Genomic DNA, 19,062 nt, shown 5'->3' on the forward strand with positions numbered 1-19,062 from the left:
AAACCCTAAGCTATTTGCACTCTCCTGTCACTTGTCCCACTTCAGCCATTTGTAACATGTCCCCCTAACAGAGCCGAGCTGCCGGTGTTTCTGACACTCACCGAAAGTGTTGAATGTTTGGTCAGCGCAAAACACAACTTTGAAATGTGGGTGTGAACTGGACTCTGAATCAGAAATAAATTGCAAACACCTGTAGCCTACCTGTCAGAAAAGTAAAGAAGATTTTGCCAAGTCATTTGGTGCTGCGGTTTTATCCTATTTGACTATATTTGCATTGTACAGCCTACTGTAATCACTTGACAGTTCACAGCCATCACCATTCCCCCCTAGCGCACCATTGTCGCACTACACATTTCCCTTTCTCTCATCATGTAAGTGCTGCCCCCTGTACAACGGCTTGAACCCGGGCTGGTCCCTGACTGTACCGTGTGCTCGAAGGGAGAACTATTTCGTTTACATTTTTGGATGAAATCTCTTCTTGGAATGGTTTACCTCCAGTGAAGGTGAGTAGCCGTGCGCGAAACAGTCAGAATTCCAACATCTGCATCCCACGTTGAGGAGTTGTTCGTTGAATTTTATGAGTGCGATTGAGCCCGATGTAAATTGGGAGTTTGGTTGGCTTGTTCCTGCTTCATGTAATCTACACTACTACTTATTTTTCTTCGTTTTTTTTTTGTTTTACAGGTAGACAGGCCTACATTGTATTAGTACAACCTACGAGTAACCGTTTGTGTTTTCTAATACGCTACATGAGCTGTAGGCTACATGTGGAGAGAAAATGTGATTTAGAATTCCCTCAATCTAAAGGACTGCAGTCAGCCAATGTAGAGTGTAAAGTTAACCCTTGAACGTCATCTAAAGCAGGAGTTAATGTTTTCTAAAGCGTTACAATTAGAATGACAATAGTCGCGTGTTGTTCAATTCAATTGCTTCAATAATAACCTAACTCAAAAGTCTCAAACAAATGTTCGGACTTAACTTTGAACCACTTTCTTGCACACGGTTGACCGAATTCGTTTGTAGTTCAGTCTGCTTATCTTGTTACCATCGGCGACAGCGTTGCGTCTCCAGAAACAATGTTGCACAGTGGTTCATTGATATCATTCACTCGCGTGCCGACAGTTTAATTTCATAAACATTTATCCTTAAACATTAGCTTGCTCTTTTTAATATTTTAGTTATCGAACCAACTGTCTGGGCAGGGCTCAGGAGGCCTAGCAGAGACCAGGGAGTTTCCTATGGAAGTCAGCCATTTGGGTTACAGGTAGGGTCAGGCAGAGAAACAACTGTATAACTTCACTACAGTCTGATTATGCTGTTGTATGAAAATGACTGTCCAATCCGAAAACTAGCACTTTGCATTAGGTAGAGTAGGGAATAAATGAGTAGAATTCCCATGATTTGCCTTCACCACATGCTTGGTGTTAGCCAGGCTGTAGTGAAGGTGTAACAATGTAATGTAGTGCTACCTGAACCTTATGGACTGTCAGTCCCAAAACATACAATAGACCGGTATGGTAATTCATCTGAACAGACCGTGAAGGACCACAGTAGATGGTACACCTCTGTGTTGAATAAACAAACCCAAACCAACACATTTACTCAGTGTTTAAGATGATTTCATAAGAATAGGAGACTGTGTGAATACGCAGACTGTGTGAATACGATGTAGCTAACCTTCATAAATTCTCTAGATGCTCAGATGGAATTGACTCCAATATACAGCTCTATTGAAACTCCACGGCCCCCAGGTGCAGTAAGGAACCAGGATGGTTGGTTGGTGGTAGTGCTTAGGAAACGCTGAACAATGAAACTCCCTTTGTGTTGTTCAACATGACTGACTTGTCTCAGACAAGAGAATACTTACATTTTCACTCGTGAGTGTATCTTCCTATCTGACCATGAATAATTCACTGAAGCCATTATCATCTCTTTTAACTTTACACCGAGCCTAATGTCAGGGAAATGTGATTATAGGTAGTTTCCTTGTGGCATTTGAACATGACATGTTCCTGCAGCGCTCTCCATTCTGGTAGGCTAAATGGCTTCAGTTTGTATGTCTCTTCACGTTTGCAAAGAGAATATTTTAAAGCTGATGACATGATAACTGTCATAAGCTCCTCGTGTGAGTGATCGTCAACATGGATGGGGAGGGATACTGCCCCTGTGAGAGCTTTAGGTGTAGTATTGTGGTATTTGTGTCGGTGATCAAGAGAGATGTGATTGCAAACCAGGTGGGAATTGCTTGAAGGAGTAATCGCAGATCAAGTGCCTCTGCTCAGCTACAGAAGGACAGAGAGACAGCTGCATCCTGGGAAAAAGTCCAAGAGGACATCTTTCACCATAATCTTAGATAATGTGCGACCATACAAAGTACATACAACAGCAAGAAGGGAGTTCTTTATCTTATCTTATTTTAATCCAGTATGTTTGGAAGCCAAAGTACTGCAACACAGACGGTAACACTGCTGCAACATTATAGTAACAGGCTACACCTTGGAATCTAGCTCTTTTATTCTGCTGTGCTTTCTCCTCTTTTTGAGCTTATCATTTTATATAGAGAAATCCCAGCTTAATTGTTATGCTCCTCATGTGCTATGAGAGCTGTCTCTTTAGGCTCTAAGGCTCTGTTTAGACGGGAGGCCCAGAACATATATTTTTCAGATCTGATTGGTCGAAAGACCAATTAGTGGGAAAAAAAGATCAGAATAGAGCAGCCTGTCTGAACTCGGCCTTAATAACTTGCGGTGTCTGCCTCTCTTGTGAGTCCCAAAATGGCACTCTCTTCTAGTGCAGTACTTTTGACCAGGGCCCCTAGGACGCTATATTCCCTATATAGCACACTACTTTTGACCAGAGCCGTATGCTTCTCTGCATCTTTGACACTAATGAATGGCCGGGAGAGAGGGTGACATTCTGGAATGTGGATACAATTAATGGGTTCATTTGCTCCATGGACAGCATCTCGATCACCATGTGATTCCGAGGAACACATTTAGTCGCTGACTCGTGTTTCTTCCCTCGGTCGAACCCCCTCCACCCCCCATACCTCCGGCGTCTCAGATGAATCATGTTACCTTAATAAGTCGTCATCTCTCCCGTGTTCAGCTTGTCTTTCATTACGCTTGTGTTAGCTTGGAGTTAATAGAGTCCAAGTAGATTTTACAGTGAGAAGTATGATTGGACGTGTGTGTGTTTACAGTATGTGTATGCCGGTATGCGTGTGCATGCATTCTCAATGAATATTGTTTCATGTGAAAGAAACAGGGCAGGAAGGGCGTGTCTCGTTGGGAGCTGCTTGTACAAATGTCAGTGTTGTCATTTTGTCCTCCAGTGATTGGAACGCTCCTCTGTATCACAGCTAAATGTCTTAGTTTCTCACATCCGCACCACCACAACACAGCTGTTTGCCTCTGATACATATGGCCTAGCTGGAGTACCTTGGCTAATGAAGGTCAGGCATATCATTGGCTGGTAATGATGATGAGCTTTTAATAGGCCCTTTGTTTATGTTGTGGTGAGGTGTGGGAGGGGCTCTGTTTGGCACATGGTACAGCTGTACTTCCTGGTCACAGGCTAGCACAGGAGATGGCTTCAGTCAGGGCTCCCCTTTGTTCGTGAATACCTGTCCCAGTTGGCAGAGCCTTGTGCTTAGACTCGGTCACAAGAGAGAATGAATCTTTTTGGGAAAGTACAGTAGTCTAGTTTGTCTCTTCCCCAGTTTGGGAGAGAGTCCCATCTCCTATTACAGGCTGTGAGTAGTGAAGGATCTGTAAATTAGGCTGTCATATACAGTGGGATTAGATTACTGTCTTTGGAGCCGGAAGCTTGGTTGGAATTACAAGACCAATCTGTGGACTCACTGTCGCTGTTGAAACCATGAATGAAGAAATGACCTTTTACGTAAAAAAGAAAAATGCAATACAAATGTTAGTTTTTTTCACAAGGGTTGAACTACATGACTACTCTATCGTTCCTGTGTTGGTCTGTTGTTGTTTTGTTTGCTCTGTTATCAACAGACTGTTACTACAACCTGCTCTGGAGGAAGAAGGATGTGTTGGATGTGTGGGAGGTCTTGAGGATGTGTCTGGATTTGGTTAGCCGGCACTTGATGCGACTTTGTTAATGAGTTGCTGGTTAGATGGTTGTTTTCTTGTTTCTTTGCTTTGATGGTGTGCTGCCGCATGTTGGTCATCCTGTGCGTTTCATTCGTGGGTATTTACACTCCCGCAGTTCCTCAAGCATGAATCCCAGAGTCACACCTGTGTGTGTGTGTGTGTGTTTCTCTACCCTGCAGATCAGTCCCCATGCCTCTCTTTCCCGGCTCTCTGAGGGTGTGGTCCTTCACAGTGAGAGGATGTTTATTCAGTGTAAAAAGAAAAAGAGCGACTGAATGGAGGAAGATAAACAAGCAGGCTCTCATTGGCAGGCTCTGGGCCGCTGCCAGCTTGTCCCGCCGTAGACCAAATCAGAGGCAGGCAAACGCTGCTGGCTTCGGCTGCCATGGATAACCTGATGGCTTCCCTAAGTAGTGTGTGGGGAGGGGGGGGGGGCACAGGCTTTAGTGCTGCACGGCCACTGGCACCACTATAAGTAAAGACCAGGGACCAGATTAGTGTTTCCCTTATAGATCTGTTGAAGACAGCCCTCAAAGCTGCCTTCAGTCACCAACATCTTCAATTGAAACTCATTTCATCCAAATTCGTTGACATAAAGCCGCTTAGCTGGGCTGTTGGGCAGGTGGTGACTGGCAAGGTGGCTGTGGTCTTCTCTCTCTGACCCCCATCTATTTAACCCTGTTAATCTCTGTTTCATCCCTCATTCTTTAAAGGATTAGCACAGGAGATGGAAATACCTCTGTGATGCTGTCTGCAGAACCAGCCTTATTTACTCTGTGCTCTGTCTGCGCTCTGTCTGCTCCTGTAGCAGTATCTGTAGTCCTCAACCCAGGCCCTCTGCCTTATCCTAGCCACAGTGGCTGTAGCCTTGCCTTATCCTAGCCACAGCGGCTGTAGCCTTGCCTTATCCTAGCCACAGTGGCTGTAGCCTTGCCTTATCCTAGCCACAGTGTCTGTAACCTTGCCTTATCCTAGCCACAGCGTCTGTAGCCTTGCCTTATCCTAGCCACAGCGGCTGTAGCCTTGCCTTATCCTAGCCACAGTGTCTGTAACCTTGCCTTATCCTAGCCACAGTGTCTGTAACCTTTATCCTAGCCTGTCTGTATCCTAGCCACAGTGTCTGTAACCTGTTATCCTAGCCACAGTGTCTGTAACCTTGCCTTATCCTAGCCACAGTGTCTGTAACCTTGCCTTATCCTAGCCACAGTGTCTGTAACCTTGCCTTATCCTAGCCACAGTGTCTGTAACCTTGCCTTGCCACAGTGTCTGTAACCTCCTAGCCACAGTGTCTGTAACCTTGCCTTATCCTAGCCACAGTGTCTGTAACCTTGCCTTATCCTAGCCACAGCGGCTGTAGCCTTGCCTTATCCTAGCCACAGTGTCTGTAACCTTGCCTTATCCTAGCCACAGTGTCTGTAACCTTGCCTTATCCTAGCCACAGTGTCTGTAACCTTGCCTCACCCTGCCAGAGTGTCTGGAGGCTGTATTTAGCCCTGCTTTACTCTTGCCAGAGTCTGGATTGTCCTACCTGGTCTTTTGACATATCACATCAGATATTTCAGTGCTGATCTGATTGGTTAATTCGTTTAAAAAAAAAATCATAATTGTGCTACCTGTCTAAAAGCAGCCATTCTGTCTCACACCAGAGCTATTTTGTTTGCCTTACTGGCACAGTGACTGAGCTGGCAGCTGGCTCTTCAGTAGAATAAAACAGCTTTAGAGAGGTTTGTCATCATGTTGTTCAGTATTCCCTCCGATGATTCAGACGTTTAAAAGCGTGTCAGCAAGAGTGCTGTCGTTTAAAAAAAAAAAATAATATTTAGACTTTGTTTGATAGAACTAGCTTTTTCAATCCCCATGTACACACACACACACTATATGGGTCATTGTTTACATTCACCTCAACTGCCACTAGTTTCTAGTATTTCTCTAGTTTTCCCTTCTAAGTGGCAGATAAGATGGCACGGGGCGGTATCTTGGATGAGCAGCTCTTTTCAATGAAACGACTGGAACAAATGTGGTTATGAAAGCAGCAGCAGGATGAAAACAGAGGGTGTGCCCCAAGGGAGAGTTTGAGCCCCGCTCTACTTCCCATGGCTTCCGTTGTGACTGCTGCGGTAGTTAATGTGTGCACAAGTGTGCTTTGCTTGTGTAATCGGTGTGAAATGGCTAGCTAGTTAGTGGGGTGCACGCTAACTAGCTAGCCATTTCAGTCGTCACTGGCACCGAGACCATGAAGTAGTTGTTTCCGCGGCTTTTGTGGAGCGATAGGTAACGATGCTTCGTGGGAGGCAGTTGTTGATGTTAGCAGAGGGTCCCTGGTTCGAGTCCAGGTAGGGGTGAGGAGAGGGACGGAAGCTATACTGATACACTAGTGATATTCCAAAAGTGTTTGAATGAACATGCATACTATACTGCTAACTCCAAACACGCCAGGACAGCAGGACGTGACTGTGGTGGAGACGGAGAGTGGTGACTGTAGCCCTCTGGTTAATTTCACAACAGATCTGGGTCAGTTAGAGTGGACTTCCTCTGCTGCAAGGTGTCATGGGAGATGGAATGCTTTAAGTGTACTGCCCAGTGAGTGTGCTCGTTTCTGGGATATGTTTGTAAATTAAACCAGGTTCACCTTAACCTCTCTCCTTCAGCTCCTTGTTTACATTGAAGATTTCACTAGGGATTTTGGCCCAATACAAGCTGTATACCACAGGAGGCTGCTGAGGGGAGGACGGCTCATAATAATGGCTGGAATGGAGTTAATGGAATGACATCAAACACCTGGAAACCATGTGTTTTAATGGTTTTGATACCATTCTATTGATTCCGCTCCAATCATTACCACGAGCCTGTTCTCTCTAAGGTGCCACCAGCCTCCTGTGCTGTATACATTATTTATCACCTGTGTTACAATACAACATATGTTAACGCTCCTTTCTGAAATGCTACATTTTCATTGAATTCTTCTTTAAATGTGATTGGAGGGTTCTAGGTCAAAATGGAATCCTTAGGGTTATCAGCTCTTCTGCCATATTATTGCATTGATGGGTGTGAGTTTATGTAACGGGCGCCATTCACCTTCCTGTCCCGTTACCTCCAGCTGTTAAAGGCTCTCTGTCTGGACGAGGCCCCATCTCTGATGCCACAGAGAACCGACCCCCTCACCTCCCTATATGCCTCAGCCCTGATGGTTTACCTGCTGTGTGTGTGTGTATGTCTGTCCCCAGCTCTCCCAGCCCCGTAGGAGTGTACGCCACAACTCACTTGTCTCTCTGTTTCCCCATGCATTGTTACTCAGCCCTGATGGTTTACCTGCTGTGTGTGTATGTCTGTCCCCAGCTCTCCCAGCCCCGTAGGAGTGTATGCCACAACTCACTTGTCTCTCTGTTTCCCCATGCATTGTTACTCAGCCCTGATGGTTTACCTGCTGTGTGTGTGTGTATGTCTGTCCCCAGCTCTCCCAGCCCCGTAGGAGTGTATGCCACAACTCACTTGTCTCTCTGTTTCCCCATGCATTGTTACTCAGCCCTGATGGTTTACCTGCTGTGTGTGTATGTCTGTCCCCAGCTCTCCCAGCCCCGTAGGAGTGTATGCCACAACTCACTTGTCTCTCTGTTTCCCATGCATTGTTACTCAGCCCTGATGGTTTACCTGCTGTGTGTGTATGTCTGTCCCCAGCTCTCCCAGCCCCGTAGGAGTGTATGCCACAACTCACTTGTCTCTCTGTTTCCCCATGCATTGTTACTCAGCCCTGATGGTTTACCTGCTGTGTGTGTGTGTATGTCTGTCCCCAGCTCTCCCAGCCCCGTAGGAGTGTATGCCACAACTCACTTGTCTCTCTGTTTCCCCATGCATTGTTACTCAGCCCTGATGGTTTACCTGCTGTGTGTGTGTGTATGTCTGTCCCCAGCTCTCCCAGCCCCGTAGGAGTGTATGCCACAACTCACTTGTCTCTCTGTTTCCCCATGCATTGTTACTCAGCCCTGATGGTTTACCTGCTGTGTGTGTATGTCTGTCCCCAGCTCTCCCAGCCCCGTAGGAGTGTATGCCACAACTCACTTGTCTCTCTGTTTCCCCATGCATTGTTACTCAGCCCTGATGGTTTACCTGCTGTGTGTGTGTGTATGTCTGTCCCCAGCTCTCCCAGCCCCGTAGGAGTGTACGCCACAACTCACTTGTCTCTCTGTTTCCCCATGCATTGTTACTCAGCCCTGATGGTTTACCTGCTGTGTGTGTATGTCTGTCCCCAGCTCTCCCAGCCCCGTAGGAGTGTATGCCACAACTCACTTGTCTCTCTGTTTCCCCATGCATTGTTACTCAGCCCTGATGGTTTACCTGCTGTGTGTGTGTGTATGTCTGTCCCCAGCTCTCCCAGCCCCGTAGGAGTGTATGCCACAACTCACTTGTCTCTCTGTTTCCCCATGCATTGTTACTCAGCCCTGATGGTTTACCTGCTGTGTGTGTGTGTATGTCTGTCCCCAGCTCTCCCAGCCCCGTAGGAGTGTATGCCACAACTCACTTGTCTCTCTGTTTCCCCATGCATTGTTACTCAGCCCTGATGGTTTACCTGCTGTGTGTGTATGTCTGTCCCCAGCTCTCCCAGCCCCGTAGGAGTGTATGCCACAACTCACTTGTCTCTCTGTTTCCCCATGCATTGTTACTCAGCCCTGATGGTTTACCTGCTGTGTGTGTGTGTATGTCTGTCCCCAGCTCTCCCAGCCCCGTAGGAGTGTATGCCACAACTCACTTGTCTATCTGTTTCCCCATGCATTGTTACTCAGCCCTGATGGTTTACCTGCTGTGTGTGTATGTCTGTCCCCAGCTCTCCCAGCCCCGTAGGAGTGTATGCCACAACTCACTTGTCTCTCTGTTTCCCCATGCATTGTTACTCAGCCCTGATGGTTTACCTGCTGTGTGTGTATGTCTGTCCCCAGCTCTCCCAGCCCCGTAGGAGTGTATGCCACAACTCACTTGTCTCTCTGTTTCCCCATGCATTGTTACTCAGCCCTGATGGTTTACCTGCTGTGTGTGTGTGTATGTCTGTCCCCAGCTCTCCCAGCCCCGTAGGAGTGTATGCCACAACTCACTTGTCTCTCTGTTTCCCCATGCATTGTTACTCAGCCCTGATGGTTTACCTGCTGTGTGTGTATGTACGTCTGTCCCCAGCTCTCCCAGCCCCGTAGGAGTGTATGCCACAACTCACTTGTCTCTCTGTTTCCCCATGCATTGTTACTCAGCCCTGATGGTTTACCTGCTGTGTGTGTGTGTATGTCTGTCCCCAGCTCTCCCAGCCCCGTAGGAGTGTATGCCACAACTCACTTGTCTCTCTGTTTCCCCATGCATTGTTACTCAGCCCTGATGGTTTACCTGCTGTGTGTGTATGTCTGTCCCCAGCTCTCCCAGCCCCGTAGGAGTGTATGCCACAACTCACTTGTCTCTCTGTTTCCCCATGCATTGTTACTCAGCCCTGATGGTTTACCTGCTGTGTGTGTGTGTATGTCTGTCCCCAGCTCTCCCAGCCCCGTAGGAGTGTACGCCACAACTCACTTGTCTCTCTGTTTCCCCATGCATTGTTACTCAGCCCTGATGGTTTACCTGCTGTGTGTGTATGTCTGTCCCCAGCTCTCCCAGCCCCGTAGGAGTGTATGCCACAACTCACTTGTCTCTCTGTTTCCCCATGCATTGTTACTCAGCCCTGATGGTTTACCTGCTGTGTGTGTGTGTGTATGTCTGTCCCCAGCTCTCCCAGCCCCGTAGGAGTGTATGCCACAACTCACTTGTCTCTCTGTTTCCCCATGCATTGTTACTCAGCCCTGATGGTTTACCTGCTGTGTGTGTGTGTATGTCTGTCCCCAGCTCTCCCAGCCCCGTAGGAGTGTATGCCACAACTCACTTGTCTCTCTGTTTCCCCATGCATTGTTACTCAGCCCTGATGGTTTACCTGCTGTGTGTGTATGTCTGTCCCCAGCTCTCCCAGCCCCGTAGGAGTGTATGCCACAACTCACTTGTCTCTCTGTTTCCCCATGCATTGTTACTCAGCCCTGATGGTTTACCTGCTGTGTGTGTATGTCTGTCCCCAGCTCTCCCAGCCCCGTAGGAGTGTATGCCACAACTCACTTGTCTCTCTGTTTCCCCATGCATTGTTACTCAGCCCTGATGGTTTACCTGCTGTGTGTGTGTGTATGTCTGTCCCCAGCTCTCCCAGCCCCGTAGGAGTGTATGCCACAACTCACTTGTCTCTCTGTTTCCCCATGCATTGTTACTCAGCCCTGATGGTTTACCTGCTGTGTGTGTATGTACGTCTGTCCCCAGCTCTCCCAGCCCCGTAGGAGTGTATGCCACAACTCACTTGTCTCTCTGTTTCCCCATGCATTGTTACTCAGCCCTGATGGTTTACCTGCTGTGTGTGTATGTCTGTCCCCAGCTCTCCCAGCCCCGTAGGAGTGTATGCCACAACTCACTTGTCTCTCTGTTTCCCCATGCATTGTTACTCAGCCCTGATGGTTTACCTGCTGTGTGTGTGTGTGTATGTCTGTCCCCAGCTCTCCCAGCCCCGTAGGAGTGTATGCCACAACTCACTTGTCTCTCTGTTTCCCCATGCATTGTTACTCAGCCCTGATGGTTTACCTGCTGTGTGTGTATGTACGTCTGTCCCCAGCTCTCCCAGCCCCGTAGGAGTGTATGCCACAACTCACTTGTCTCTCTGTTTCCCCATGCATCGTTACTCAGCCCTGTGCCTCATCGTAATCTCGTTATTTCACCACGGCTGTTTCTACTCTTTCCTTTTCACCCTGTTCACTCCCCTCTGTTCCCTCTTATCTTCAGTCATTTAAGGACAACTGTTAAATCATATCCTCCTGTATATGTAATCAAATCAAGGGCACCCAATAAACGCTCTTATCAGACCTGCATCTCCTAGTGGATGCTGTAAAGCCTTTAGCCAGGCCTGGGAGTAGAACTAATGCTATGGAATTAGTGGGGAGTTTTTTTTTGTCCTGCCTTTGATATTGAAATCCACTTGATGTTTGAGTTTCGGTCGGTCCTCTGCATCCACACAGCTTTTTAGCATTTGTCTGGGAGATTTATCCTCATGGGAAAGAACGTTTCCAATGTTATAGACTTAAACACAGAATATAGGCCTGAAGCTATATTCAATATTTTACGGCATCTGTTTGTGTGTTGGCTGGTTGTCTCAATTCCCCTCTGAAAGTTTCTTGGTTTAATAATGTGATAGTGTTTGGTGGTTTCACCTGGAGCACTTCGTCTGTGTGATGATGTCATGCTAGTGGAATGGAAGAGAGGAGAGCCTCGCCTCGCTGCTGGAGCTGGTCACTGCCAGATTTCCCTCTGGAGATGGCTCTCATTGATAGTGCTGAGTGTGGTGGTGGAGGAGGAGGAGGGGGGGTGGGGGGCAGTGGGGTTTTGCTCTCCATCCGACTAGTTTTTTGTTTGTTGAAGCTCCAAACGTAGACCTGCATGCTCTGCACAACATTCCAATTCAATCTCTCTTCTCATAGGCCAGTCTGTCTGGAAAGGTCTATTTGTTGAGGGAGGGGTTCATAGCTAGGTCTGCTGCTGTTCTGTTGTTTGTGGGTGTGCTTAGTGCTTAAACTCTCTGTGAACTACTGTAGGTTTGAGTTGTCAATTAGGTTAGAAGTAAGAAGAGCCTTTCACAATTTACCTTTTATATTAGAATCAACAGAAACTAGTCCAATGGTTTCAAGGCTCTCCTGTGTCAAGCTTCATTTGTGCGATTCCTCCCACACACACACCAATCTTCATTAAAATAAAGATTTCCCCAGCCTGCCTAATGGGAATGTAGAAAATGCTGCTTAAATGAAGTGATTGTGTTTTTCTCATATTTATCTCCTGGAATGTTCATTCCAGAGTAAAAGGCAAAGTGGAAGCTATGTGCAGAGATATCTGCAACACACATCCATGTTTTTCAGTATCAACTGGGCTGTTGTAGATCACCATTTCAACCCAAAACTCTGTCCTCTGACCAGACCTGGCTGTCTCTCTCTCTCTGTCTCCTCCCCAGGTTGATGTTTCCTAGTCGGGAACCCCCAGGGTTGCTTTCAAGATTGACCCCCGACAGCTTGCGGCCTCTGCCAATCTCCTGAGCGATCTCCGCCTGCCACCGGACAAGACTGCCCACAAGCTTCCGCTGCGTCTGCCTGCGGCAAAGCCCAGCAACCTCCGCGAGGCCCTTGGCCAATCGCCCGGGAGGAAGGACCTCGTCGCCATGGACACGGAGTCCACCTACTCAGGGTACTCATACTACTCTGGTCGCTCCCGGGGATCCCACAGACACGGGTAAGAGGAACAAGTTTCTTGGCTTTCATATCCTCTCTAGTTTGATGGATAGACGGTCACGGAACCTCTAATAAATTGTTCTCTCTTCCTCGCCTCTGTTTCCTCTCTTTCTCTCCCTCATTCCACTCGGTCTCTGTCCCCTCTTTCCCATCCCTCCATCTGTCCACCACAGGGCAGTGTGGGGTTATTTGTCTGTCATTAGTGGAATAGCAGTATCTGACAGGCTCAGGAAGGGAGAGGGGGACAGGTGCTGAAGAGGCCTGACTGATGGCTCAGCTGATACGTGGAGGGCCACAAGCAAGGGGCTCCTGTTTCACACAGCTCCTCCTTTATCCAGCCAGCACATCCCCCTCTCTCTCCCTCTTCCTTCCCTCTCTCTCTCTCTGGGACCTGTTACCCAGGGGAAAGGATCCCTCTATGGCTGAATCTGGTGGGACCCCCTGAAACCCTCATGTGCTTAATATCTCTCTCGCTCTACCTCTCCCTCGCTCGCTATCTCTCGCTCATTTCCTTTTTCTCTATGCTCTCTTGTCTCTCACGCGCCCACTCGGCTCCAGTCAGTCGCCGATCCCTCGCTCCCAAGCCCCGGACGTGTTGAAAAGCCAGCAGCTGCCCTCCCTCGTTAATCTCCACTTGACCTCCTCCCTCGCTCCCTCTCTCCAGTGGTGTCACCACCACTCCCATGGGATAGACGGGGACAGGCGTATCACTGGATGGAGAGGCCTCTCCGCTCCCCTGCCCCAGCGCTCCTCTCACGTTCTCCCGAGGGGAAGATTTGACCTTGTAGTCTGAAGCAAGGCAATGAAAACTGGGCACACTGTTGTAAATGAAAGTGGGCTTGGATGTGAGGGAGGGGGCACTCACTTTCCCACCCAATCCCCTCTCTTCCTGTATCTGTAACTCTGGAGAGGGTGACTGTCCTAAAGACCACCCAATCCCTCTCTTCCTGTATCTGTAACTCTGGAGAGGGTGACTGTGTCCTAAAGATCACCCAATCCCCTCTCTTCCTGTATCTGTAACTCTGAAGAGAGTGACTGTGTCCTAAAGATCACCCAATCCCCTCTCTTCCTGTATCTGTAACTCTGGAGAGGGTGACTGTGTCCTAAAGATCACCCTATTCCCTCTCTTCCTGTATCTGTAACTCTGGAGAGGGTGACTGTCCTAAAGACCACCCAATCCCTCTCTTCCTGTATCTGTAACTCTGGAGAGGGTGACTGTGTCCTAAAGATCACCCAATCCCCTCTCTTCCTGTATCTGTAACTCTGAAGAGAGTGACTGTGTCCTAAAGATCACCATATTCCCTCTCTTCCTGTATCTGTAACTCTGGAGAGGGTGACTGTGTCCTAAAGATCACCCAATCCCCTCTCTTCCTGTATCTGTAACTCTGGAGAGAGTGACTGTGTCCTAAAGATCACCATATTCCCTCTCTTCCTGTATCTGTAACTCTGGAGAGGGTGACTGTGTCCTAAAGATCACCCAATCCCCTCTCTTCCTGTATCTGTAACTCTGGAGAGGGTGACTGTCCTAAAGGCCACCCAATCCCTCTCTTCCTGTATCTGTAACTCTGGAGAGGGTGACTGTGTCCTAAAGATCACCCTATTCCCTCTCTTCCTGTATCTGTAACTCTGGAGAGGGTGACTGTCCTAAAGACCACCCAATCCCTCTCTTCCTGTATCTGTAACTCTGGAGAGGGTGACTGTGTCCTAAAGATCACCCTATTCCCTCTCTTCCTGTATCTGTAACTCTGGAGAGGGTGACTGTCCTAAAGACCACCCAATCCCTCTCTTCCTGTATCTGTAACTCTGGAGAGGGTGACTGTCCTAAAGACCACCCAATCCCTCTCTTCCTGTATCTGTAACTCTGGAGAGGGTGACTGTGTCCTAAAGATCACCCTATTCCCTCTCTTCCTGTATCTGTAACTCTGGAGAGGGTGACTGTCCTAAAGACCACCCAATCCCTCTCTTCCTGTATCTGTAACTCTGGAGAGGGTGACTGTGTCCTAAAGATCACCCTATTCCCTCTCTTCCTGTATCTGTAACTCTGGAGAGGTTGACTGTCCTAAAGACCACCCAATCCCTCTCTTCCTGTATCTGTAACTCTGGAGAGGGTGACTGTCCTAAAGACCACCCAATCCCTCTCTTCCTGTATCTGTAACTCTGGAGAGGGTGACTGTGTCCTAAAGATCACCCAATCCCCTCTCTTCCTGTATCTGTAACTCTGGAGAGGGTGACTGTGTCCTAAAGATCACCCTATTCCCTCTCTTCCTGTATCTGTAACTCTGGAGAGGGTGACTGTCCTAAAGACCACCCAATCCCTCTCTTCCTGTATCTGTAACTCTGGAGAGGGTGACTGTGTCCTAAAGATCACCCAATCCCCTCTCTTCCTGTATCTGTAACTCTGAAGAGAGTGACTGTGTCCTAAAGATCACCATATTCCCTCTCTTCCTGTATCTGTAACTCTGGAGAGGGTGACTGTGTCCTAAAGATCACCCAATCCCCTCTCTTCCTGTATCTGTAACTCTGGAGAGAGTGACTGTGTCCTAAAGATCACCATATTCCCTCTCTTCCTGTATCTGTAACTCTGGAGAGGGTGACTGTGTCCTAAAGATCACCCAATCCCCTCTCTTCCTGTATCTGTAACTCTGGAGAGGGTGACTGTCCTAAAGGCCACCCAATCCCTCTCTTCCTGTATCTGTAACTCTGGAGAGGGTGACTGTGTCCTAAAGATCACCCTATTCCCTCTCTTCCTGTATCTGTAACTCTGGAGAGGGTGACTGTCCTAAAGACCACCCAATCCCTCTCTTCCTGTATCTGTAACTCTGGAGAGGGTGACTGTGTCCTAAAGATCACCCTATTCCCTCTCTTCCTGTATCTGTAACTCTGGAGAGGGTGACTGTCCTAAAGACCACCCAATCCCTCTCTTCCTGTATCTGTAACTCTGGAGAGGGTGACTGTCCTAAAGACCACCCAATCCCTCTCTTCCTGTATCTGTAACTCTGGAGAGGGTGACTGTGTCCTAAAGATCACCCTATTCCCTCTCTTCCTGTATCTGTAACTCTGGAGAGGGTGACTGTCCTAAAGATCACCCTATTCCCTCTCTTCCTGTATCTGTAACTCTGGAGAGGTTGACTGTCCTAAAGACCACCCAATCCCTCTCTTCCTGTATCTGTAACTCTGGAGAGGGTGACTGTCCTAAAGACCACCCAATCCCTCTCTTCCTGTATCTGTAACTCTGGAGAGGGTGACTGTGTCCTAAAGATCACCCTATTCCCTCTCTTCCTGTATCTGTAACTCTGGAGAGGGTGACTGTCCTAAAGACCACCCAATCCCTCTCTTCCTGTATCTGTAACTCTGGAGAGGGTGAATGTGTCCTAAAGATCACCCAATCCCCTCTCTTCCTGTATCTGTAACTCTGGAGAGGGTGACTGTGTCCTAAAGACCACCCAATCCACTCTCTTCCTGTATCTGTAACTCTGGAGAGGGTGACTGTCCTAAAGACCACCCAATCCACTCTCTTCCTGTATCTGTAACTCTGGAGAGGGTGACTGTGTCCTAAAGATCACCCTATTCCCTCTCTTCCTGTATCTGTAACTCTGGAGAGGGTGACTGTCCTAAAGACCACCCAATCCCTCTCTTCCTGTATCTGTAACTCTGGAGAGGGTGACTGTGTCCTAAAGATCACCCTATTCCCTCTCTTCCTGTATCTGTAACTCTGGAGAGGGTGACTGTCCTAAAGACCACCCAATCCCTCTCTTCCTGTATCTGTAACTCTGGAGAGAGTGACTGTGTCCTAAAGATCACCCTATTCCCTATATAGTGCACTGTTTCTGGCCAGGGCCCACAGGGCTCTAGTCAAAAGTAGTGCACTATGTAAGGAATAGGGTGCCGTTTGGGATGCAGGAAGTGAGTGACGGCGATACAGGGCCTCCTTGCCAAACACCTTTCCACTCGCTCCTCTCTCCCACAATGCTAAGGCCACTGGCTGGCCTCTAATTCATTAGACAAAGAAGAAACGCTTGGCTTTGAAAACCCCTGTCTCATCTGAAGTATAATCCTTTTACTCCGACGGGTGCCATTCATGAAGAGGCTTCAGGTTGCCATTGTCTAATTGTATCTGTGCCAGACTTTGACGGATACACACAAACACACACACACAAGCAGACATGTAAACAGCTGTGTGTCTCTGAGATCCCGTGTCTAGCCATGGTACACAACTAAAGCTAAAAAACATACTACAGAATGAACTTTGATGGTCCACAGCAGGAGGTGGATTTCCAAGATCTTACCATGGCTCAAGCTGCGTGCTACTATACCACGTTAAACGTCTCTCCCAATGACTCCGGGTCACTGCCTTGTGTTGTTTTTGCAGTGTTGTCTCTAGTGCGATTTATACACAGGGAACCCAGTCAGGCCCCATTGTAAGCCACTGTGCCTCTGTAGACAGTGGTGCTTGGTCATTTGAAGGACATCAGAGTAGTTTGCTAGCTACTGACGATTCTCCCAGACCAAGATCACCTGCCTTTCTGCATCCACTGTAATGGTGGTGTTGAGTTACGACAGTAACTTCTGAGGCTCCATTCTCTTCTCCAGAGAGGGGCTCTTCTGTGGCTGTGGAGCCAATGATCATTGACTAGTGAGTCTCACATTGGTAGTCAGTCATGTGGAAAATTGGCTCTTTTTGATTGGTAGAACTCCAATTATATGGCGGCACACTCTTTTTAACACAGGGAATTGAATGAATTACACTATCTCATGCCAAACTTTTAATCCCTTTGCTGCTTGGGTATTATGGTTCCCCAAACTGTTCCCATTTATGAGGCAGGCCACATTTTGGAGAGACACCCTATTTCTGGAACTTTCTGATTAGAGTTGATGCTTATGGAAAAGCCAAGTGGAGTGAAAAGTCCCCTTACCCACATGCTGCTTTTTCAATTTCTAACTGAAACTACATTTATTTTAGTCATGGGACTACAGAGCAAGTCAAGAAGAGGGACCCGCCTTGCCTGACTAATGCTATAGTGGAAACACTGGTACATGTCATACAGTGGGTACAATGTCACCTGATAGTGGAGCTAATCCTAGCCAACAGTCTGGCCTCACCTCGGCTCTTATCACACACTGCTCCCCGGGCCCCTCTCTCTGGCTCAACACTGTGGAGAAGTGTCATTGAGCAATGCTGCCGCCATGGATTCTCCCAGTCAATATGAGGGATGGGCAAATGAATGTGCCATGGCCAGGCATGAAGCTATAGAAACCGTGGCTGTGTTGACCTAGACTTGAGTAAATGGCCTTTGTTAGTTTAATGTTGTCTTTCTGTCAGCCACACCTCTTTGCCTGTTCGCCCCCCTTCCTCGTTACAGTTACACAGAGTGAGCAGAGCTGCCAGTGTCATTGAGCACGGCCACTCAAGGTGAAGTGAAAACGGCCTCTCGCTCTCTGTAATATGATTGTTCTGAGAGTGTGGTTATGTATTTGGCTCGTCGTCATCCTCCTGTTAGCTGACACTGGCAGTAAGTACCGAGCTTCGCGGGCTCTGAGCTCTGCATTGACACGGGGCCTATTTTACACAGGTGTGTGGTTTGGCTGGCCAGCCATGTGGAACGCGAGCAAATTCATCCAGACTCTTGGCGGAGGAGGTGTAAATTGGCCCCGTTTCCCGCAGCCCAGTGTGTCAGTGTGAGGGGGTGCACAGACAGTGTCAGACTTGGCTGCGGGTGTTGCGGTGGAAATCGCTCCCAGGTTTGGCGCTGCCGTAGGTTGCCAGGCTTCCATCCTCCATCTAAAAGCCATATCTGCTTTAGGAAGCCACGCTGGAAGTCAAATTCCCTTTTAATCAAATGATACCAGAGGAGGGCTGTAGAATAGCAATGAGGCTGGCTGGCGTTGTGTGTTAATGATGCAGGAGGATGAGAGGAGGAAGAGTTGCACATTGATTTGCCCACAAGCTACTTTCTGCTTTCCCGAAGTCTGTTTCTGAAAGGCAGGCTGGGATATAAAAAGGGTGCTTGAGACTCTCTCCTTCATCTTCCATCTTCCATCCTACATTGATTTTAAACAATCACACCAGTCATAAGCAGCTGCCTCCAGATGCGCCAGTGTATGAGTCATCCAATCTTTACATCGTCTCCCATATAAAACAACTTAACTGATCCTACCCGTATCTAACTTACAACCCCTATGTTTCACATGACCTGGTATTAGTTAGAGGGGTATTACAAGAAAGGAATATCAATAAGTAAGCCAGCTAACTTTGATTAACCACCAGAAAAAACGAGTTCTTTTTTTGTTCATAAAGCTAAACTTCGATATGAATTTTTGGTTGTTGAGTTAAGCTTAAAGGTCTACTTATCTTTCTAATAGTTAGCAGGCTAACTCCTTGATCCTGCTTTGTAGTATCCCCCTCTACCCAACCCTGACCTGTGCAGTAGTACAGTACCATATTAATGACTACTGTAATAAGTTCCTCACCCACTCTCACCATCATCTACAGTTGAAGTCGGAAGGTTACATACACTTAAGTTGGAGTCATTTAAAACCAGTTTTTCAACCACTCCACAAATTTCTTGTTAACAAACTGTAGTTTTGGCAAGTCGGTTAGGATATCTACTGTGTGTATGACACAAGTCATTTTT

At 47.8% G+C, this 19,062-nt stretch overlaps 1 protein-coding gene across 2 annotated transcripts in view; it reads left to right on the forward strand.

Moving 5' to 3' along the window:
• Positions 1 to 297: 297 nt before the first annotated feature.
• Positions 298 to 19,062, forward strand: part of LOC115132656 (vang-like protein 1) — a 60,796-nt gene continuing 42,031 nt past the window's right edge. Inside the window, exons 1-2 of one of the 2 annotated variants that reach the window (XM_029665387.2) lie at positions 298 to 503; positions 12,157 to 12,431. In XM_029665387.2, the coding sequence (XP_029521247.1) occupies positions 12,361 to 12,431 (71 nt within the window). In that variant the 5' untranslated portion in view covers positions 298 to 503; positions 12,157 to 12,360. The remainder of the gene's footprint in view (positions 504 to 12,156; positions 12,432 to 19,062) is intronic. The other variant, XM_029665381.2, reaches the window with a different exon arrangement.

This window comes from Oncorhynchus nerka, linkage group LG2 (genome assembly GCF_034236695.1).
Source record: "Oncorhynchus nerka isolate Pitt River linkage group LG2, Oner_Uvic_2.0, whole genome shotgun sequence".
Classification (NCBI taxonomy): Eukaryota; Metazoa; Chordata; class Actinopteri; order Salmoniformes; family Salmonidae; genus Oncorhynchus; species Oncorhynchus nerka.